The sequence below is a fragment of the Atta cephalotes genome, assembly GCF_000143395.1.
Source record: "Atta cephalotes unplaced genomic scaffold scaffold00003, whole genome shotgun sequence".
Lineage (NCBI taxonomy): Eukaryota > Metazoa > Arthropoda > Insecta > Hymenoptera > Formicidae > Atta > Atta cephalotes.
The window spans coordinates 1,298,711-1,324,056 of NW_012130067.1; the positions used below are offsets into that span (position 1 = coordinate 1,298,711).

Here is a 25,346-nt window from a genome sequence, read left to right on the forward strand (position 1 = left end):
TACTCTCTCTCTCTCTCTCTCTCTCTCTCTCTCTCTCTCTCTCTCTCCGATCAAAGTGCAGGCGATATCAGGCCAGAGTTAAATTCACTCCCAAATCAGGAAATATGAAGCTCTGATCGCGCGCTCGTATATTCTCGGAAGAGGGTTGATACTTCGGAATACCTTTCCAGCTGTAAGTCGATGCATATTTCAGAGGCTCGGCCACGGTTTCTTCCAGAATATGCTATTGGCGTAGCGCCTTTTTTCCTCCTTCCGCCTCCTTTCTTATTCCTTTGCATTCCTTTTGACCGGATCCCTCTAATAATATCCTTTTACTAGTCCCCTGCTAGTCCGGAATCCGTTTAATGTTCGCAATAACAGGTATGCGCTAAGAATGGATTAAGAACGATGTAAAGATAAAGACAAAGACAAAAGACCAAGATCAAACGATGCAAATGAAAACGTGATGAGTTAAAAAATATTTTTTTCGCTATTTTCGATAGCTAAGAGAAATATTTGCAATCAAGAGAGCAGTTATGATTCTAGTACATTTTTTTTTATTATTATTTTTGCGCGAAAACTGAACACTAAATAAATGTCTCTTTCACGAAAATCCTTGATGAATTCGGTGAATCTGGTGGAAGCGTTCCGTTTTCATCGCACATCATCGGCACTCTTTTAAGAGAGAAGCGTTCCTTAAAGCAGTTTCGGTGCGCTTAACGTTGCAACGCGTAGGGATTGCTCTTACGGAGGTGAATTCTAAGGGGCTAGGTGATCTTTAGCCCGCCGATATTACCTAAGCACCGGATCATTTCGCGTTCGAATCCTTCTCTTTACGACGACAAGGACACTTACTTTTATATCTAACGGTATGACAGCCGCTACAATTTTTCGCGGTTACGTGACACGCTTGGCTAACTCGCAGTTAGTGGTTAGGCTGTTTTTGGATGACTTAGATTGCTGTTATTAAATATGCTAGAATCGCGATGATCTTTTTATACGAATACAAAAGTACTCGATCGATGGACTTGAAGACGGTCAGTCTGAAATGATCGCTGCCACCCATTAAAATATTATAGACTTTCTACGATGGAAAATTTATGAAGCGAGAGGAGAGCATGGAAATACGACGTGCGTAGCCAGGTAATATGCAAGGTGTATATCAGAAACTGCACCTGTAACTATAGTCACTTTTTATGCTTCGTCATTAATTTTCTTGTCAAGATCAATTTAGAATAGCATGTGACAGATATATGTAAATGGATTGAATATGTATAATTCTACTTTGACGTAGAAATACAATGTCCATGTTTATTGTAATCTAGCGTTGTAATTGACATTTAAGTGATAAAGCTTTTGTCGAAACTTTAATATGCAAAACTGTTATTGATATATCGAGTATGTATTATTGTTTGTGCATCGATATTCATGTTTAAAGAAAAACATGTCGACAATGCAAGCAGTTACAATAGTCGAGATATTAACGCATCTTCCACAGAAAAGCATTTATTTCGCATATTATTAATTCTCTTTAGAAAAATCTTCGGAATATATATTCGACTCGTTTTATGTGGCCCAGCCACTTACGAACGAATTTATTTAGTGTACCATGTTACTTCGATAGATCTCAAAGAGCTATTAATTATCTCGTGGCAACTGTCACTCGGAAAAGTGAATTTAGCTGGGCATTAGCGAGATAAGATGATGAACTGATAAATGACGCACACGCAGATGTAGAAATAGAAAAGCAGGTGAATACTCGATTCGTTTGGAAGTATCCCGCGGCGATGGTCAAATCATATCGATATTATCGATTATTATTAATATATGTAGAATTCATGCATGTAAAGTACATTTTTGATTCGCGTTCGCGTGCGCGCGTGCGTGCGTGCGTGTGTATGTGTGTATTATCGAATCAGAAATAAAGGCCACCGTACACAAAATGACATAAATAGCATAAGATCGATGGATCAATAATCATCCGACAAAAAGTTATATTGATTTGCATAAGATGTTCATTAGCCCAGCGATCTTATAATATGTTTAAGCAACTTATGTCATTTCATAATGTGAATGCTCACGACCAATCAGGGCGGGGGTCACATGACCAATCAGGGCAGGGATCACATGACCAGTTTTCTCCAATCTCTTCTATGCCTATGGAACTTTGATGCTCATGTCCAATCAGAGGAGATGAATCACGTGATGCAATTTGCCGCTCTCCCTGTGAGGCTCTCTATTCGTGTGTGATGGCCCTAAGGGCCACAGACTTTTGCGTAACACATAACGGATAGTGCCTAAGTGAATCAACTAATCAGAATTTTTCCTTTCCTCCTAAAAAATTTTTCCTTCCCTCCATGAAAAAGAAGAATTTCGATTGGTTGATTCTCTTATGCATTATGTGTTATGTAAGAGTTTGTGGCCATACTCTATAGGCCTTCTACAATAAGCCATTAGTCATAAATCAGAAGACAGAAGAAAAAATGACGACTGTGATTGATCAATTTTTAGATTTTTCTGATTTATGACTAATGGCTTATTATATAAGGCCTATATGTCATTGAAACAATTGATTGCAATGAGTTTGCAATCTCGTTCGCATCGGACGCTGAGTCCGTTCGCTGAGTATCATCCCTGCTTACCTTCTACATGGCGTAATTCGCTAACTTTGTCTTTCAATAACTTAAAAAGTAAGTCGGATAAAATTTTCGTAGAGGAAAAATCGGAATTCAGTTAGGAAGTATCAGAATTCAGCAACACGTCTTTACAAGGACACGGAGTTCCTCTAAATCATTCTCCATTATACAGGATGCTACACAGATTAGTGTCAAATAATTATACAATATGTTAATATTATATGTTATTAATGAGATCAAGTAGATGAAAATAATTCACATAAATTTATGCTACCAAAAATGTTTCATTAAAAATTTATAAATATTATTTAAAGCTTTACAAGCAAATTATTTTTCAAGTAAATTAAGCCAGTTCTGAAAAAGCGTTGCTCAATTTTCGATCTTTAAAAAGTGAGATTTTACTCTTCAGAATGTGATTCATTCTAAATTTTTAATATAATACAAACATTCGAAAGATTTCTCAATAATCATTAGTTCAATGAATGAAAACCTGAATTCTTACAGAAAAAAGAATTATCGAATATTTTTTACATTTTACATTTTACATTTTACAATCAATTATTGTAACAATTAATAAAATCCGTGTAGACTTGTCAATTGTTTTAACTCGGTAATTTCATATAACGAGTTATAGAAAACATTCTGTTCATAAATCTTTAAACATTTATAACTTTTTAATAAGGCATTTTCAGCTATAAGTTTATCTGAATTTTTCTCACCTACTTGACCTGATTAAAATATTGTATAAGTTTAGCACTGATCTTTACAAACACTCTCTGTATGACGACGAATATTTACCGTGGTTATTAGCAAGTATCTATCGAACGAATGCATCGATTGGGGTATTCGTTAGGCTAGTTAGCTCTTTTTGACGTGACCTAGGATTTATATAAATTATCATAAAAATGACTTTTTCTTTTCCTTCTTAAGACCATGAATAGAGGACCATACATATCATAGAGGAACTATTTTTTTCGAATGGTCGCCACCTCTGTTGTCGGAAGCACCTGCCCGTCCGTGACGAAAAATTTTTCGATGTACATCGGGTTTGATGCCTAGCGACTTTAAGCAGTGGCAAAAGGATTCGCCATATGGTAGCTTAGTCGGATGAACGCCGCCGCGAGGATCGAACAGTCGTGCCTTGAGAGCCAATGGTTCGGGGAACTGAAGACCCATTTATTTGGCGTGTGCTGTATAATTAGGACTAGGAGAACTGGCCACACGGGAGAGCTTATTGTCTATCCCTTTTTCTTTTTCTTTCCCGATCCATGTGGAAAGTTTTGGAAATATATTATACCTATGCTGGGCGCCGTGTGGTCAGCTAAATTCGAATCTAAGCTGCGCCAGTCACTGGCCGAGAGACATTTCCTCAAATACCTGAACCGTTAGAAGATACTAGGAGATACCTGTTCTAATCGACGGGAAGAGAGATAAGGAGTTGGAGGTATTTATATGTTTTCGAGCGAGATAGAGCTGGTACTGTATCTCCATGTATGCACTTTTGCTTATCTATTGTATTATTGGAAGAGAATTGACTTTTTCCTCGTTTCGACATATATCGAGAATAGCGTAAAATCTGTAAAACAGTATATGTAGGCTGCTGCACAATATTTAAGGGAAAATCACGTCGAAAACTGAAGAATCGACCATTATATTACTTCTTATTAACTTTCGTTATTTTATTACACAACATCGATAACGTTATCCGAAATTTATTCTCGTTTGATAATACATTGAGAAAAAAATGCTGTTGATTCAATTAAAGTCTATATTATGGGCTGTCACTAACATATAAGTGATTAATTCATATATTTTTATATACTTTTTCATATATTTTTATTGACATAAAGACATAAATTATTATCAATAATCAAGGCCTTTATAACAATAAAAATGAATTAATCACTTATGTTAGTGACAGTCCGTAATATACGACTTTAATTGAATCAGCATTTTTTTCTCAGTGTAATTTTATATGGAATAAGGATAGCAACAATTTTACATGTTTGTAGCGCGATCATACATACGTTCATTGAAATCGGCGCACAGCCCACCCCCAGGTGAGTCACCCCCCCCCCTGTATAATACATACGGCGAGGACGCGTCGTGCACCCCAGGATTTCACGTAATTTTGGGTTTCGTCGGGTAAACGGTATCGCGTTTCTTGGGACGCACCGACGGATTGGTGCATTGTCAACCGACAGGAGCCACCTAAGGCTCCCGGGGTGGTTGGCAGTCTCGAATCCCTTTCTTCCTCCGCGGTAGAGCACGCGCGCTTTACCTTTATAAAGGAGCTTTTTTTCCATCAGAAAGACAAAAAAACAAGGCATGCCGAGGTAAAAGCGGAAAAGGGGGAACGCACCTCCTGCTCGCCCTGCATCCCTTGCTTTTAGGGACGCGTGGCGTGGCACACGACGCCATTATTCTTCACTTCGTCTTCGCTCGGGATCTCAGGACGATGTCGCGAGAGAGAAAGGAAATTTACGATGCGCTTGTTGCGATGCAGTCCGGAAAAGTTATCGTCACGTCGTCGCGACTACCTTCGTTGATGTTTAAAAAGATGAAGTTGAACTCTTGATAATATCTCGCGCAAAACACGATGGATGTGTTGTTTACGATAGAAATTTACGAGAGATCAATGATATGATGTATCGCAAGATCATCAGAAATCAGACATGTCTAAGTAAAAAAAAAAAAAAACAGTATTGTACATTATTGCTATCAATGCAAAATCTAAATTGTCAAATTAATAATAAAATTGATCGAATAAAATTTCTCACGTAAGTTATCTGATAGACATTAAAATAATCGTCTCACCATTTGCATATTCACATTCTCATTTCCATATAACATTTGTGTAACTCTCACATTATATAATAAATTTAATTAAATAAAATATAAATCGATCGTGAGATTATGCGAAAAATAACGGAGCTCGAAATAAATTAAATGCGCGAAAGATTTGCGACCGCGCTTTAATTCCGTAAGTTTACTCCCTCATCATGAGAGATAAATTGTATCGAAATTAGACACGTACGCGTCATTACACGCGCAGAGACGATCGCAATCGAATTTGTGAATGTTTACCTATTTGTAGCGGTACTTCAGGTAGCAGCGTACAGATCTCGGGGGTCCTCGGCATGCTTTTCCAGATCCTGACCCCAAAACAACACTCAATACCATATAAGAAACGGAACGGTGCCAGATTTCCTTGACGTGTTGGCACAGTTTTTGACAATGAGGCCAATGCTGCGCGGAGTAAACTTATACACGCCTGCACCGTTGTGCAACGAGAGGCGACGGTTCCCCTTGGTCCTCCACTCTAAATTCAGTGCCTACTTACCTTCCATTCGTTTTCCTCCTACAAGAGCTAAAAGTTTCTATAACAGATTTTATTAAGCAAGAAAATGTTAATATCGTGAGTTAAGATTATTCGCAAAAAATGATTCCACTCCAAAGAATCTAGACAGCACAATCAAAATTCTTGCAAATGATATATTAATAGAGAAACATCTTTTAATAAAACAACATTTGTAATCGATAGACTTATAGGATATTTTATATCGAAAATTAACTTTTTGTTTGAGTATCATATTTATTCTGTATATATTATTAATTCAAATTTGTTGTAGCCGTGATCGAAGATTATTTTGTTTTTAGTTATGAATAATTCATTTCTAGGTACATGATTATTTACTAATTGACAAAAGAGTTTTCAATTAGTCCGTTCTATCGATTGTGGTTTTATTAAAAAATATTTCCATATATGGAAAATGCATGATAAAAATTGTGGCAAAATATATTAATATGTACATTAATATATTTGCACAATTTTTATTGCACATTTTTTCGCTTCTATGTCACAATCTGAGACAGTAGATGTGTGAATAGAAGCCTTAATGTTAAATGCAACTATTTTACTATTTTGCGCTTCTTGTGACCGAACAAATATCACAAGATAAATGTTATCGCAGATTATTCAGGTTTATCAGAACAAAAGAATTAAAAAAAGGGATGAAAACGGAATAAAGAGTCCGGACTCGAGAGACTGCTGACCTATGAATTCGAACGATTCAGCCTGACTCGATCCGCTGCATCTGCCACGTGCCCCCATATTACAGCATAATGTGTCACTGTGCCACGGTCGTACCACCCCTCTCTTGAGCCCTTCAGTAATGCCTGCAGCTTCGCCCGCTGCTTGATCGCGCGTGTATGGAATCCTAGATTTTGGAAACCCGAATGGTACAGCTGAATGCAGGTCTCGCGCGCGCGCCGGTCCTCCATCGGGGAGGAAACGTACCGGGGGAGGTGGAGAGAGATGGTTTTTCAACATGCATTTTCTCCCTTCTTCTTTCCCGGGATGGCTGCTGTTGTTCCTCGGTATTTCTCTACTCCGTTTTCTGAATCAAACGAGCGAATCCGTGATGCAACCTCGGATGAGTCGTAAAAATATTGTCGCTTTTGTGATGCCCGCGATATTCTATCCGAGCTGCGCGACGGCACACGTCGTGAAATAACGATCCCCAATGATAATGTTTTACTGATGACACACCGAGGAATCTCGATGGGAATTGTTTTCTGTGGATTTGCAGCAGTGGAGTGTACTAAATTTAAATTTATTAGATTTAACTATATTTAAAAGCAATTGAAGTGGAATAGAATAAAATTCAGCGCGTGTTAAAATTCGGTATTAAATCGGTACAATTTCATTCGGTCTAATTTCGTCGTCGGCGAAAAGATCCTATTCTCTTTATAAATATTCATGACACAGTTAACAATTAACACTGTCGATGGTTCCCACAAATATCGCGAATCATATCTGTTTAAAATTCTTCACAAGAGTCTACATTTATCTTTCCGTTATATCTTATTAAATTTTATCATATTGTATTATTATAGGTTCGATATGACGAGGTATGGATTATCGGATCAGGCCAAATAATTGAGACTCGCGAACGATTAAACAGTGAGATTTAATAATAAAAATAGTTTGACAGAGTAGTCAATTTAATGGAACATTTGATAACTTATTACAGAAATTGTGTGATTGCAAAGATCGGGGCACGAAATTACGAGTAAACACGTACAATATTAAAGGTTCCTCTCCTCGCTTTACTGTTATTCATAATAAGAATTCAAAATTGGCAGCAATGTAGTAATAATGATAATTATTACAATTAGCGTTATTCCCTAGACGCGAATTACTTACAAAACAGTTTACATCATATTTGTACGAACGATATTCTTCTCACTTTCTCACTCACTCTCATTCTCACACGCAACACCCACGCACACAAACACACACGTACTACTCTCTCTCTCCGATTCATAATACACTTTTCTTATCTCTCTTTGCTCTTTTATTTATTATAGGAATATTATTTAAAATCAGTCTTGTGGTTGAGATATATTAGGTGTACGGTGAGGTAGTGTCTGTTTCATAGTATACGTACAATGCCGCTTGATCTGCTGTTCGCGCTGTACTTTGCGTATCGAGCGCATTCAATTAACGACATTTATTAATTATTAATTAACGACATTTATTAATTAACAACATTTGCGACGTTAATTGAATGCGGTATCGTTCTCGGGGATCCGTCATAGACCCTGCGACGACGATCACCGTATCGAGTATCGCGAGTACAGGTACGTACAACGTTACCATAACGTTCGCGGCGAACGATCAAGCTGCCGTGCGCGTTTCGCGCTCTTACAGCCGTATAAAATCGATTATCATTATTATCTATTACTTCGTGAGACCGTGTTCCATTTTCACTTTTTAACCGTAGGCATAAGGTCTGAATTTGTACCGTGTTATATCGCTAAACGCGCGCGAGAATCCGCGCGGACGACCGGAGGCGAGGAAGGGAATGAGGGAGAACCGGAAGGGAACGAGAGTTTTATTGTCGCGCGCCGCGCAGTTTCCGGCGTGGTCGCGAAAGAGTTGGCACTCTAATCTGGGGCGTTATTTTGTGCGATATTACGGGCGATTTAAGGGACATCTGCACGCGCTCGGATTTCGCGCGCGCCGCGATTGGCTGTATAAAATTATATATAGATATAAATTTAATTACATATATAGAAGTATACACAATCGTACATCCTCTTATCCGAGCCACTGGAACATGGAGTACGGAGTGCGATTGGAGTAACATGAGCTCTCGGCACAGCGACTCAACTGGATAACGGAAATCGTTCGACAAAATTCTATGAACGTATCGTACGCTCTTTTATTTTCAAAAAAAAAAAAAAAAGAAGAAAGACAGAAAGAGCTAAATTATGCAGCAAAATACACGAGAACGAGATGTAAAAAGCAGCCGAATATTAGTTCATTAATAAATATCAGAGTTTAATTCATTGAAGTGTAACGTTCGTGCGGGTACAAAAAAATCTGTACCTGTTACGATAAAAGCGATCAATTAGTGTTCGTACGAAATCGTCTGGTGATTCCAGATCACTGACTATGCCGGTGCATGTAATAAAAATTTTGAATTACGTATATTCCACTGGAGCGATTTTATGTAGAGATAAAATCGTCATCGGTTATTATTTTATAAAGGTATAGTTGTCATCGTCGATCGATCATCAGTGATGAAATTAAACAACTGTCGTTGTAATATCATTAGTGACGAAGAGAGGGAAGGACAATTTATAAAATCATACGTAATTACGCAAGAGGCGTGGGAATTTTTTTTTATTCGCCAAAATAACTGGCGATTCTGTAGAATAACTAGGCATTTTGTAGGATCACCAAATTAGATGCATTTCCATCGTAACATATTGATTAAAATTCGTATATAAAGAACAGATAATCCTTTCCGTTTTATATATATAAAATTTTCCCTTTCGTTTTATATATATATATATATATATATGTATATATATATCTATACTTTTTAAAAATATTTTTTCTAAACAGTTTAAACATTCAAATGCTTTTGTATGTTCCGATCGTCCATCTTGTCCAGTCGTATCTTTAAGATAGATTGCCTTTGTCTTTCTGTTACTCTTTAAAAATCTAGTAATATCTTATTGTTAATAAGATATTTCCTATCTTTGTCCCTCATACAATATTATTTGTATATTTTGTCGTACATTTCAATCACCATCCGTACAACGTACTCCTAGTTCGAGTACACGTCATATAATTAATACATTACAATTATTCGACACAAATATATATATATATATATATATATATATATATATATATATGTGTGTATATATATATAATATGTATACGTAGTTTTTGCACGTTAAGAGTAAGAGGACAACAACAATAATGATTACAGTAGGACAAGCGATAACCTTATTCATTAACCACGACACTTAACGTGATTCTTTGTCTCGTCAATATCTCAGATTTTCCTATGACTCAGGTCTGCTTATATAAGGAAACGAAAAATGTAGCGGGCCGGTATCCAATCAGGTCCAGCAGGAACGTAAGTTTACAAACATCGTTTCGGAACTAACAACCATTAACTAGAAATCGATATCTCTCAAGGTACTCTTGCATTCAACATTGCGTAAAGCGTGCTGCATTATACCGACCGGAAGTTGCTAACTTATATTAGTTAGAAGATTTTCTCGATCTTGATAACGCGGGACGCGATCGAACGTCGAACGTTAGGAACAAAACTAGGACGCGATATATCCGGTTCAATCGGTTTGGATTTCCGACCGACAATTACAAATTCGCCACCATTGCCGATTCGGAATCGATCGTCGCGCTGAATGGTCCGATTGTAATTCCAGGACGCGTGAAGTATTGTCTAAATGTCTAAGCAAACTCAGCAAACGTAACTGGAGAACGTGCAGTGCTGCCGTGAACGATACTGGAAATAACGAGCGACTTACCGAACGAATAATAACGCAAATCGATGCGCCCTAAATCGGAGCGTATTCTAAAAAATTAAGCATTGACTGAAGACGGCACAATTTCGACGAGTTCAATACTTCGATAATCGCGAAAAGGAGAAAAGAATTAAAATAAGATATACCCTATGCCGATCGTCGCCGTTTCGTCGGCGCGAACAAGCATAGAGATCGCTTTCGTATTCCCGTGACATCCCGTATTTGAACTCGACGAAATTACGGTTTAACGTCGATCGCTATTCTGAAGACGCTATTCCGAGGGCGTTTCCTTCGCGTTGTGAAGTTAATCGTCACCTATAATTGGGCCGCGTGACGAGGGAAGGTTTTTGCTCGGAACGCGCGCGCTCTTGACAAGACAACTCTTCCTCGGCGCCATTCGATTAATCGCGGTGCCTCTCTCATCGCAGACCCTGAACTCGATACGTCGTCTCCCCGTCGCGGGAGTGGCGCGCGAAAACCGGTTCCTCGTCTTCGCGATTGTGTTGCGGACTGACCACAAGTAAATTCGTTAAGTGATCGTCCTGTCATGGCATCACCGCTCGTTCATCTGTCACTCCGACCTCCAGAAGAAAGAAAAGGGGAAGGAAAAAAAGAATCGGGAAAGAATAAGTCGGACAACGCTTACACTTGTGACTTCACTTCACGCACGGTCCTTTATCTTCAAGGGGTTGGGATGCCGTTCCCTCCTATGTATGTACAATAATATACTTGGGGATTTTCGGGGTGAGATTTGTCTTTCTTTCGGGGTACGAGATCGGGGCCCTACTGACCTCTGTCGCCTTCTGCGTGCCTTACGCGTTGGTAGAAAAAAAGTCACGATGATATCAATGGCAACGAAACGCATTCAGTAAAGGTTTATATTGTTTCGCGAGATCCGGAGAATATAAGCCATTGAGACTCGATTGCTGCCTGACGACTGTCGCTGAATCTCCAGCGACTGAGTTTTAACGAAGCAAAATTGTGTGCGTGAACTCTATCTCAGAATTATGTCGAAATAACAATGCATTATTCGAGTAAGCGCGTTTGTTCTGCATTTTTAAATCGTTATTGCTTTTTAAGAGATCTGTGGAACTGTTGTCTTTCCCAGCTGAATGCGATCAATAAATTGAGTACACGAACGAATCGACGAGAAGATACATTATTTCTTTCTAAAACTAATCTACAAATGAGAAATATAATATGAAACGGACGATATTAACATGAAAAAAAGAAAACTCGATCGAACGAAACGTCTCGTGCATGTAGTCAGCGAATGTCACAATTCACATCGAAATGTTGAATTGTGACATTCGTTGACTATATGCACGAGACGTTTTGCGACGTATAAGGGATAGAAAGAGCAGATTGTAACAACGCGAAGAATCGAACGAATGAGACAAAAATGTCAACAGAGATTTAGTGCTTGTCTTAAAATGGGTAAGATATGAACAAAGGATTCAGGAGAAAAATCGCCACGTGATGCTTGTTGCACTTTTTAGACCCTGTGTGTATAAAGTGGAAGAAATATATTAGGGACAGAAAAAAATATTAAATATTAGAAATAAAAAAAAAATCTTCAAAAAACCTAATTTTTTTATTTCTAATATTTAACATTTATTCCTGTTTCTAATATTTCTCCCATAGCAGGAATTTATGTTTGAGAAGAAATGTCAAAAAAAGATACAAGAATTGCCTTATTCTCTTTTTTTGTATCCCATAAAAGAACTTTAGGTCAAATTCTATCATATAATAATATGGTAAAATGGTTGAAGAGTCCCGTTAGAGGGAATTGTATGTTAAAGACATATGTTAAGAACGAGAATAAAAAGAATGAAATAAAAAAAAAAGAGTCGACAAGAATAAAAACGTGAAAATGAGTTATAATTTTTACGATAAATATATTGCTGCGTTGATAGAAAGTGATACAACTTAAAAATTATTTTTAAGATAACGAAAGGAAACCCTTGTAAAGTCTAATCTACTATTTGTTGAAAGACAATTTTTTATAGCTTATTTGCTTATATGAAGAAATGTCAACAACTCTCATAAACGATAAAATTTATACTAAGGTTACAATGTCCATATTTTGAAAACTTATGACATAGTTTAAAGAATACATTAGAATTGAAAGTATAACATGAAAGAAGATAAATGTATAGAAATTGCATATTCACTATCCTGATCAAAATCTTACTTCAATTCAGAATTTTTAAAATGCAATATTAATGAAAAATAGCTAATTTTGAGATGTGTTACTTTTTTAGCAATGCAGCAATATTATCTTGAAATAAAATTGAGAGAAAAGTTAATTTGTTACGCATAAAATCTCTAATATCAACATTATCTTCTTGATATTTTATAAAAACAAACTCATGTGGATGTTAATTGTTATTATTTTTCAAGCAAACACTGCTTTACTTGCGATTTTCCCTTTAGCGATTGCACAAATAGAACATATGTTTAAAGTAGAAACATTAAACTGCAAATGATGCAATTCGGAATATACCTGCGTCTTTCTTCTCTCGCAGAATGGTCAAAAGATAAACGAGGGCAATTTCGACTAAATATTCTGAGTGAATTCGTGCAAAATATATTATCTCTTTTCTTGTACTTTCTTTCTCTATCCTTTCTGTTTTTTATCTTTTTATGAGATATAGAAAAATAATGATTTGTATCTCAAAGCGTTTATATATATCGTAGGAAAAGAAATTAACTGGAACACATTTTCAATTTTAAAAATATGATACGGTCCATAATGAACAATGTACCTCTAGGTGGCCTTGTAACTGGTCTAAATGAAGAATTATCTCACATAAATCAGATCCGTATTCAGAGAACCGAATGGGGGTGCGAGAGAAGGAAGCCTGAAATGAGAAAAGGTTCGGCTGCAAAAATTTTTCGTCAACGAAAATGTCATCGCGAAACTGGTTCGTACATACAAGCGACCCTGTTGAAAGAAAAAAAAACTCTGGTTACAAAAAATGCTTAGATCTCTTTGAAAGGATTTATTACGAGACCGGGTGCGCGTGTCCGAAGGATCTGAAGGCGGAAATCGGAGAAGCGGAGATCTCGATTATGCGTACATCATTCTCTACGATCAAGGCGAAACTAGAAGAGGTAATAGAAGTGGAGATCGGTTTGAATTTTAAATCAAGCCGCTCGACGATTACGATTTTCCAGTTTATTGAACCACCACAGACGCGGGTGATGACACTCGCTACTTTATTTTATAAAACGATGATCGTATTTGCTGATTATTAATTCAAGAGCATTGACTGCGTTTAGCAGAAAAAGTAGTTTTCTAACTGTTGAAAGATTCTTTAGTACAATTGGTTCTTGTTCTTAGATTTAAATGCTTTTCACTAAATCTAAATATATATCTAAATATATATAATCAATCGTACTTATTTTACAACAATTGTAAAGTAGCTTTTTATGATAAATGCAGTCAATAAACGTCATTTGATTTTAACGGTTCATACAATCACCAAACAATCAACGTAAAAATAAAGGATGTCACGCATTTTAAAATCGTTTCTCGTAGATACATGGAACGTCTCGGACACGCGAATGTCAAATCGTTTCAGTGACTAATTGAAAGATCCGTCCGCGTTCGATCGAGATAGCACGGCCAACAATCTCCGGATAATCACGGAGGGCGAGGAAAAAAATGTAACAACATGATGTAATAGCAGATACTGTGAAAACCCAGAACGGCGACAGTGGACTGATGGGCCGTCGTCACTCTTTCCCCGCTATTTTTTACTGTCAGAGGAACTTGTATACCAGTATATCCAATCCGAACAGCTATATTCTCTCCTCTCGTCAACGCAACGGCGCGTGCCACTTACGAGGACACACATGCTCTTCTTCTGAAACTATATACACGACAAAGACTTCGCGGGATGCGCTTCTTCACGAGCGCTTCGAGCGTAATCCATAATCTATCACGTGAGACAATGAAGCCTTATACAAGAGAATACCGTGTAAATAACACCCTTATTATATTGCCCGATGTCAAGGACGGCACGGTAAGAGCATTGTTCACGCAATTTTCTCTACGTACCGGCGAGACTTTACTAGGAGCTGTCATCCTCTTCCGGATTAGTCTCACTGACGTCGGCGTTCAGCGACGAATTATCGCTACCCCCAGAGTGCGATCCCCGCGAGAACGACTTGTTCATTGACAAGTCCTCAGGTTCCGTTTGCATTGGCAAAACAACTGGAGGAGGATTCAGCGCCATCGAGGCCGGGTATACAGGGCCGTTTCGCTCGGGGTTAATTCGAAGATGGCGAGATAATCTGTTGATTGGCGTGATGTATCTGTTGAGCGGTTCTTCTTCCGGCGCCTGCTCTGTGTCAATGTCAACATCAGCGTCAACATCGACGTATTCCTCCGAGTCGAGCTCGTCACTGTTTAATGACGGGGGTGACTCGGCCTCCGGTGGAGACTCCTGCACTGCGCCATTACTGCACCTGTGTTGCTGCAAATGATGCCGCCTTCTGAAACGCATTTGACATATCTCGCACTCGAACGGTTTCTCGTTGTTGTGTATCAGCATATGCGCCTTCAGCTGATTCGAGTCGCTGAACCTGGACGTGCACATGTCGCAAGCGTACGGACGCTCGCCCGTGTGTACACGTAGATGACGGCGGAGATTCGCCACCTGGACGAACTTTCGTTCGCAAAATTTGCATTTATAAGGTTTTTCGCCCGTATGAAGCCGCATGTGCGTCTTCAGGTGATGGTCCCGGGTAAATCTGCAAAGTCAAAGATCAAGGATTATTGGCTGAATTCGCGACTTCAATGAACGAACTGAAAGATGTCAGAACCGTACACTGAGAGAAAAATGTTTGGTATTTGTGACTGTAATTGCATAGTAAAATAATTATAATTAAGAGCTCTAGTTTTATAATTATTAATCTATAATGTTATGTATTAACAATATGTATTAACAATAATTATATATTTATAGTTTCATACATACTAAACCAAGACGAGTAAATTAGCCTTTATTCGATCTAAAAATATGTGCGGTAAATCTACCTAATGATAATGAGTTTCAAAATTATATTATTATATGCGATTCAAATTAGGTATAAAAATTACTGAGAGGTTCTAACCTGACTAATTGACTCTAATAATTTTAATGACCTATAAAATTAAATTAATTTTAATCTTTGATTCTTTGGGACAGTAGTAGCTAGGCAATTTTTTATGCGATACAAATGTTACTAGCATTAGATACAATAATTATAAAAATGGAATTCCTAATTTAATCATAATTACTTTATCATGCAGTTACAAGTACCAAACACTTTTCTTTCTTTGACATAAAACATCGTTTGTTTGTGTCGTATATTTATTAAATTGATGTTACGTGATAATGATTCGTTTCACGAAGATTTTGTCTGTCGTGACTTGGAGAAATCACGAGAAAAGACATCGTGCGATCGATAGTGGAGACTCACCTTTTCTGACATTCCTGGCATTGAAAAGGTTTTTCGCCCGTATGCGTGCGTTCGTGATTCTGGAGCACATGCTTGTACCCGAAAGATCTCTGGCACACTCCGCAAGTGAAGACTTTATCTTTGCCATCCTTCGTCGTCTCAGGACTAACGGAAGGACTGACCGGATCCGCACCTTCCGCCGCAGCCTCCACTTTCACTTTAGTGGGTTTCCTTTTCGCGGCGCGACCCCTCCTGACAATTCTATCGTCATCATTCATATTGTTGTTGTCATTGTTATCATTATTGTTATTATTGTTATTATTGTTGTTATTGTTATTGCGCCGAGACGAGGGCTTCATATTGGGAGCCGGCGATACTTCTGACAGTGGGCGAAGAGAGGAAGGCGGCGAGGATGCGATTCGTGGTATCCAATTCCCGAAGAGATTCTGCGGAGACGCATAGAGCGACGGAGAGGCAAGGCTGGCGTGTAATACAGGAAGTCTCGCGGCTGATAGCAGAGCCATGCTCATCCTTTGATTAGCAACGATCAGCTGCTCCTGGGTCATTGGTGGTAATCTTGCCGTTGTTGGATCGAACATAGAAAACATCCTCTGCGACGCGCTGTCAAGTTGAGTGCTATTCTCGGGATCTTGCATCATGCCCAGGTACTGACTGATCAGGAATCCTGGACTTAATGGAGAGACATATACATGCATATATAGATATATATATATATATGTGGCGAAACATACGTTAATTCGTGAAAGTACAATTACGTATAACATTTTAATGCTTAACACGTAAAATGATTATACGAAAAAAAAACTTTATAACGATAAAGATTATTTTTCTAAAGTATCTAAAAATTTGACTAGATATCGATCTGAGAATAATTTTGTTGGACTATCAAAATAATCACGTAGCAATCATGATGAGTAATGTTACTCAACATAGCAAGCATGATGAATTAACGTAGTAAGCATGATGAGTAATGTTGCAAAAAGTTTTGAACAACAAAGTTTCTAACAACCAATAATCCCCATATAGTTATTTTGATCGAACAAAATTATTTTCTGTATCTATCTAAATTTTTAGATACTTCAGCAAAACCGTCCTTTTCGTTTACTAAAACACATATTTTGTCATTCGCATCTTAAGTATGGAGTAAAATGTAAACGTAAATATCAAAAATATCCGTCGGCAACTCGTTATATTATCGAAACAATCCAGTGAGATTAGTGTAAACAAAAGGACAGATAAATCGTATGATTGCACGAATGTGCACGTATGTGATCTGCGAATCCAAAGACCTCTCCTCACGTTCCCACCCCTACTTTCTCACTTTTTCTCTCTTTCTCTTTCTCAGATGTTTCCCACGCTCTTTCTTCTCTTTCTTTCCTCTCTCTTCCCTACCATTCTCAACTTGCCCTCCCACACATGTCGCTCGCACGTGAGGTGAGGACTGGATCCTCCTCCATTCACTCACACTCCTGACTACGCGAGAGTTCATTCATAAAGCTCCGGCTATCCACCTACGCGTCTACGACGTACCGCCTCTTCGATTCCGGGGCCAACGACTTTATCGATGTATATACTCACGCTTATCAGAATGCCAAAATCGAAAGGGATGTCCGTCAATAAAGCTATGAGTTTGTACGATCACAATTTCCAATGGTCAAATTTAGATAATTGAGGCTTTTGTTCACTCACTTGCCCTATTATCTCAGACTATGACATCAGAAGCGAGAAAGCACACAATAAAAATTCTTGCAAATTATATTTAGATATGCATGCTTTGGAAGATAATACTAAATTGAAATGAAGATTTAGATCTTGTGAAAAGTAATATCTTAAGAAAATTGTGAAAAGTTGCAGCTAAAGAAGGAGAGGAGAAGGAATAAGAATATGGAATAAGAATGCAGGACAATTATAAAAAATGTAAAGTAAACTCTGATAAAACATAATTGTTTTAAATGCAAAAACATACTCTTTTTAAATTATTTTTAATAGCGCGTTTGGTATATCACTTCATTGAAACTTAAAGTAATATTATTGAAATTAAAAAAAACTTCAAAAATTTAATATTAGCAAAACATTATTGCATTTATAATATTATGCATTGGCCATCTTATCTGATTTTTAGGCAAAAGATAGTCATGATATTACGAAACGTTGGCCATATAAATAGGGTGGAACAGTAACTCTATCCACTTAGAATATTTCCTATTTTTAAAGATATAAAATAATTTATTTACTGAAGAAGCATTAAGAAGGATATAATATGCTACTAATGATTTTTCTATACGTTTCGAAGAGATTTCACCATTTTTAAAATGAAATTATAATTTTTTTATGTAATATAATTCCTCTATGTAAAAAAGGTATAGATAGAAGTATCGAAAAATTAGTAAGTAATGTACGAGATATTTAACATTTTATGTTAAAATCCACCACAATAAAGTAAATATAAAACATGTAAATAGTATTGGTTTTTTTATACTTTTATCTTAATACTTTTACATGAAGAATAATTAGAAGAATCATACTGTAAAAAAATCATATAATTCTATTAAAAAAATAGAGATCATAGAAAAACTATTATTAGTAGCATATTATATCCCTCTTGATGTTATGCAACTTCAGTAAAAAATTATTTCATCTTTAAAAATAGCGGAGACATTCTAGATGAATAGAGTAACTGTTCCACCTTGTATAATGATGTTGCCATAATAACATAAAAATTATAATTTTTTTAAATTAAGGAAACCAAACAAATTTCTATAATTTTTTAAAGATACAGTGTGTATGTTACTTGATTGTGAGCCATTTTCTGAACTAGGACGAAAAGATAGTCATAGTATTTATAAATAAATAGCAAAATGAAAATACAAACTATATAGGTCACATTACAATTTAAGTACCTTTATTATTACGTAAAGTTGATTACAATAGCTTAATTGTAATTTATTCGACATTATACTAGTTTTTTTTTAATGGACATATGCAAAATTTTGAACGCAGTCGAAAGAAAAAAAAATATCACGATTTTGTTGTGCATAATTAATTTCTAGATAAATAATTATTTATTAATTAACAAATCAAAATCAGAATTTTAGATATGTTTTTTTAGTCGCGGCTTTATCGATTGTAAGTATTGTTTTGTTGAAACATATTTTCTTAAAAATATATTTTGCAAAAATTTTTATTTTGCATTTTCTCGCTTTTGATGCACAATCTGAGATAATGATGAGTGAACAAGAACCTTAAATAAAAAATTTAATTATTTGTTTTAAATATTATGATAATCTACTAACAAAAAACTGTATAATGAGACAATATTCTTTGAAATAATGTGTATATAATAAGGGATATGATGTAAATTTCTATCTCTACATTAGCAACCTCGGGTATATTTCTTTTGTTCTTTGATAAATATGTGCGATTAGTTCACAATCGAGCGGATACCGGCACATAGGTTGCTGCAAATCCTTTTTTGAAAGTCAGAACCTAACCAAAAGGTTGCTGCTTCTATAGGAATTCTATGAATTGACGTCACACATTATATTTAGAGATTTCTCTTATATAATCTTATATAATCTTATATAATAAAACAAAAAGTATTTAACGAATACGAATTCAAACGACACTTCGATGAGCGTTCAGGCAATCGGCAAAAAAGAATATTTCCGAATGTTTTTTTGCGCTTTTTTAACGAGACAAAATGAGGAAACAATAACTAATGGTGATCCACGTTCAATTATTGTAAGCTAATTAATAGATTATTTATAGAAAGTAGCGTCGTTGAATCAATAAGAGTACGGTCTCTTATTCCCCTCTTTTTTCTTCCCACTACCCTAAAATTCTCTTAACGGCGATCCTTACAGCCTACAATCGCCGTTCCTTGGCAACGCGACGTCAGGAGTACCACCCCCGCTTGCGTCTACTCCCTAATTGGTCGCAACCCTTGTAGTTTTAGCGCGAATACTCTTGGAGATACTAATACAGGCTAAACCTTAAATTAAGCTCTATGTCTGTATTTATTCGTTTCGATTCTCGCTTTGGATCTTCTTCATTGTATTACTAATAAAATTTTTTAAGATTAATTTAATACAAGAAATGAATAAGTCAGAAGGTTACACAAATATTATTAATATTAGTAAAAGAATAAATACAAAAGAATAATATTGACATAGTTTGTAAACAAATCATGGAAGTATATTATTTTTTTTTCAATAAAATTATAACATTTACGTTAAAATACATTATTTTTATGTTATTTGTTCACTTACTTATAAATTGTGTCATTTTGTTACTAAAAAAAACGTTGTATTTGACGTTGAAATATAACATAATCACAATAATGTATTGTTAATTTAACAATGTGATTATTTTTATGTTACTTAAAGATTTTATGTTAAATTGATGTTTAACGTTTCTATGTTCGTTTCAAAATAACATAATCTATCAATAAATGAATAAGTAACATAAAAATAATGTGTTAAAACATAAATTCTACAATAAATGAATAAAGTACATATTAATTTAATATATAAATGTTAATTTTATTTAAAAAAATATACTTCCAGAGTTTGTTTGCAAACTGTGTTAGTATTATTTTTTTTGTAATTTTTTACTTAATATCTATTTTGTTTTCCAACATCTTAATATTAAATGAACACAAAAATTATTAATGGACCGTTTGGAATATATAAAATGTATTATATTTGACACAAATCTTCCAACAGTATATAATAATTGAAAGTTTAACTTTGACACTAACAGTTTAGATATTCTACCAAATACTGAAACGTTTGTTTAATTAAATAAAAACGTTTGTTTATCACTTGGATTTTTTTCTATTATTATCTTCGATTATTTTTTCGCGATATGTACATTTAAGTATAAAGTTCAATTTATTGGTTTATTGTATTGAGATATCATTAATTTGTGAATTTGTCAGTGATACATTCTGTGAGACTCACAAAATGAGGATCGAAACATCTGATAGAATTATTAATACAAAAATTTTTTATACACAGTTACTTGATATCGGTTCGTATTGACTTTAATTACTTGATTTAGATTTATTTCTTTGGAATCTGTATATTTTTATATTATATATTTATTGGACTAGAGAGACGAAATACAAGCAATTTTCACGACTAACAAAAATATCTACGCGAAATATTTGCTGTTCGTAAAAGTAGTAAAAAATATGCCGAAATATGCCGAATTGTCAATTTTTCAAATACAAAAATTACAATGTCGGCAAAATTTATATCAGCTGTTTTTTTTATTATCGGTCTTGCAATCCTTTTATAGAATTTTCTATTGTCTATTTTGTCGTAACTTTACGGTTGATCTTTTTCGCACAGCCCTGACTAGTTAAAAATTTGAAAATTTGTGTTCCTGTACCGATGTTATATATTACACCAGTTTTTTAAGTTAACGGTATCTTTTTCTGAGCAATATTTCAGATGCGGTAAAAATTGCAAAAATTGCCCTGCTTAAATCATGAAACATAAAGGTTTTTTTTGATGCTTATACATATTTCATATCTAAAAATATAAAGTATTGTTTTGGATGACTAACGATTTTTAATCCTACAATAAGTTCCTTTTCTGCACCAGAACTTTTCTTCTACTTTTATCAAATGTATGCCGACTTCATCACTTACACGGAAAGAATGATTTTGCTAAAGTATCTGAAAATTTAGTTAAATACATATCTGACAATAATTTTATTAAACCAGTAAAATAATTAGAACTCTCAAGCTGATTGCTATAATGTCAAAATTTTTTACGGCTATAATGCTCATTATAATTGAGAATTCTACATAATCCTTTCTTGAATTATTTTCATAATCCAAGAAAATTATTTTCAATCTAGCTAAATTTTTAATATTTCAGCAAAATTGTTCTTTCCATGTACACACAGAAAAATACTGTACGCAAATAATGATTCGTTTCAAGTATTTTAAATGATTATCACAACTTTATCATAATACTTTATCATTTTTATCATAAGTTCGTCACAAGCATCAAATTTATTCAAAATATTCTGAATCCTAGTTAATTTAGTGCTTCAATCAAAAATTATTAAATTACAAGAAATTCGATTTGTTGATTATATTGTTTGTTTGATTAATTTTATGTTTTTCAAAAAAAAATTCTTGTTTTGAATACATAATAATTTTTTTAAATTATAATAATTTCTAATATTTCGAAAATAATTTTCTGTGTATACAAAGCGTGCGTTAGCTATAAAAAAAAATAGACCTCAAGTATAAGTATCAGAATTCGAGTATCATCGTAAGAGCTGACGATTTAAATACCTAACCAGAAAGGTCGAATCTCACCGGTTTAAGAAAAGCGCGATTATGGAGACACAAGGGTCGTCACGAGAGAGGGAGAAGCGTGCCGGGCATTCCGAAGCAATAGCAGTGATTATTTTTAGATGCCGCGCGTCGCGTCGTGTCGCGTCGCGTTGCGTCGCACCGCTTCGCGAGTCATTAGCGATACGAATTTAATTTTTCCAACAATCTCTTTACCGCTCCTTTCGCGCTGGGCGATTTAGCTTAGTTTCTCCGGGGACTATCGATGTTTACGATGTGTCACAACGTATGTGCGTCGTATCGTCGTAGATACTTTTAGATTCTGGCGGTATGCCAAGAAGTCGCACGACTCTTAAGAAACTACGAAATTGTTCTCTCTCTTCTCGTTTTCTATTCCTCCTCCTTCTCTCTCTTTCTCTTTCTCTCTCTATCTGTTTGTTTCTATATATATTAAAGCGTCGACGCACCACCTACATTTTCACTTTCATTCGAGGCCAACATCCGGCAGATTGTTGCCGGATGCGAATAAAAAAAGAAAAATAGCAAACAATGCGTGATCGATGTAACAACATCCCCTGTATTACAACAGTTTTATTGTCAAATTTCGCCAGAAAGAGTTTTCGCTGGAAGCCATTTAAAAACCCGTTTGTGCAAAGAAATAGGCAATATTAAAAGCCAAAAACGGAGTCCGTAAGAGTAATAATGTATCTTCTTAGTAGAAGAAGAGAAACCAAATTGCATTAAATAACGTTCCGTTGAAAACAGAGAAGAGTAAAATTTCTAAATGGCAAGCAAATAACAGTAAATTTATTGCAATTTCCTAACGGAAGGGTATATTTTCGGTTTGTGCAAAGAAATAAACAATATTAAAAGCCAAAAACGAAGTCCGTAAGAGTAATAATTTTTCTTGATAAAAGAAGAGAAGCCAAATTGCATTAAATAACGTTTTGTTGGAAACAGAAAAGGGTAAAATTTCTAAATGCCAAAAACAGCAAATTTATTGCAATTTCCCAACGGAAGAGTATATTTTCGGTTTCTCTTCTGAGACTAAAGGGATACATGCAATTTTCATGGTTTACCCAAAACTAAGTTTATGCAATTCTACACCGACAAAGAAAAAGAAAGGATACCTTTGTAAATCTGCACTTCGCACATACAAGACAGTGCCATGCTACGGTAGTCCGTACGGTTGTTTCCAGTTGTTTCTCACTTTGACATTTCGTCCGGTCTTCTTCTGGAGCACAACGTGATCATCACTCGCGACGAGATGCAGAAACGGAGGCGCGCTGCCGCGACGCGAAACTACACCAATGGCTGCGTGATTAAAAAACGAATGTCGCTGTCAGTCGTTCTCGTTTGTTTCCCCGTGGTAGAAGATGCATCCGAGAGAGATTCAATAAAAATCAGCACAAATGAATATCCGACATACTCCGGTACGTCGATCACGAGTGAGATATCTAATGTACTGTTCAAGTATATCACGAGGATATCGCGTTCTTAGTTGATTGATTACTAAGCTAAGGTATAACTGGACGAACGAGCAAAAATCGTGCTACGATCGTACGAACGACCGACAACTATTAACGAACGATGTAAACCTCGGGCTGACCTAACCCAATACTAAGTGACAACCGAGTCGCTCGCTGGTAGTCAAACATCCCCCACCCCTGCTGCCGCCCCACTCGAGCCGCTCATGTTCCCCACCAGGCGTGCGCTACCCTCTCGGCCTCTCGAATCGCAACCCCGGATGCGCGAGTTGCTGGGACGTGCGGGTTAGTCTGTGCGCGGAAGATGGAGTACGAGGAGGGAGAGAAAAGGTAAGAAATAAGTTCTCCAAGGGAGAAAGAGAGAAAGAGAGAGAGAGAGAGAGAGAGAAAGAGATAAAATGAGAATGGAAGAGAAAGACGGAGCGGAATGACAGTGCGAGGGGATGATCGCACTGAGAAGATGGTTGGAAAGAGAAGACTAGAGGGTGAAAGAGATGTTATTGCGTAGAAAGAGCAAACGCGAGAGGGAGGACAGGGGGTAAGGAGAGACAGGGTGAACCTGCGACCGTGATCTTTAAGGGTAGGGGTTGGCGCGTGTGGAGAGTGCGTTTTTTCCCTAAGGAGATGAAGGAGAAGGTAGGAGATCACCCAGTCTCAGGGTGAAGGAGGGTGAAAGGGGGGATAAACGGAAGAGATTGTGCGGTGCGTTTCGCATGATTCGAAAGTTGGACAAAGGGTCGATCGCAACTTCTTAGAAATCGCGAAATTGCACAGCAAGGTCGAGAAAGGAAATTATGGAATTCAGAGAAAATGTTTTGCACTCCTTGATCTCTCCACAATTAGCGTTGTTCACTTCGATCGCGTCCTCGACAGGACTGCTTTCACTCCGCAATGCACACGTATACATTTGTTATTTAATGCCTGCTGAATATATCTCTTGCTTTGGCGATATTGACAGTTCCACGTATGCTACTGGCGAGCTTTTTGCAAAAGTTCGCCGCGGTTGTCAATATTTCAAAAGCGGTCGATATAAATTGCGCGGCGATTCGTCGCGTTCAGAGAGTCTTCGAGGTTGCGCGAAAGAGTAATGTAACGTCGCGTAAATGTATACAAGTACTTGGGTGCAAAAAAAAGAATGCGAAAGCCTCAGTTAAAATCAACAGTGAACGTTGCTTCTAATAAATATTTAATCAATTAACCGATTTTACCGAGAACATCCTAAGAAATCAATCAAGTGTTTCTTTTCTCTTGTAAATTTTGTAGTCCATTTTCTAGTCCATTTTTATTTATTAAGAAAATTCGTCGCAATTTCTTAAGTTTTCAGGAATATTGGTTAAAATGAAAAAGATTCATCACGTTCCAGAATTTAGTAATAATTCAGATTTAAATAAAGAATAAAAATCTTTTTGTTACTTTGAATATCCTCTTCAAATTGCTATTTTTTTGCATGTTAAATCTTCTTTATGTCGCTAATTTTGCAATTTATGTGAAAAATGTAGACTACATTTTTTTTCTTTTTAAACAGCCATGGTAACTTTCGCTTCTTTTGTTATTTTCTCTAATTGTCAAGATCTAGATTTCGAAAATTCCAAATTCCACTCAAAA

At 36.2% G+C, this 25,346-nt stretch overlaps 1 protein-coding gene across 1 annotated transcript; it reads right to left on the reverse strand.

The window, feature by feature from the left end:
• Positions 1–14,548: 14,548 nt before the first annotated feature.
• Positions 14,549–23,424, reverse strand: LOC105625032 (protein krueppel-like). The gene is made up of 3 exons (XM_012206377.1): positions 23,385–23,424; positions 15,942–16,605; positions 14,549–15,230 (listed from the first exon to the last, which is right to left on the reverse strand). The coding sequence occupies exons 1-3, from the start codon at positions 23,422–23,424 to the stop codon at positions 14,549–14,551; spliced, it is 1,386 nt and encodes a 461-aa protein (XP_012061767.1).
• Positions 23,425–25,346: the final 1,922 nt, after the last annotated feature.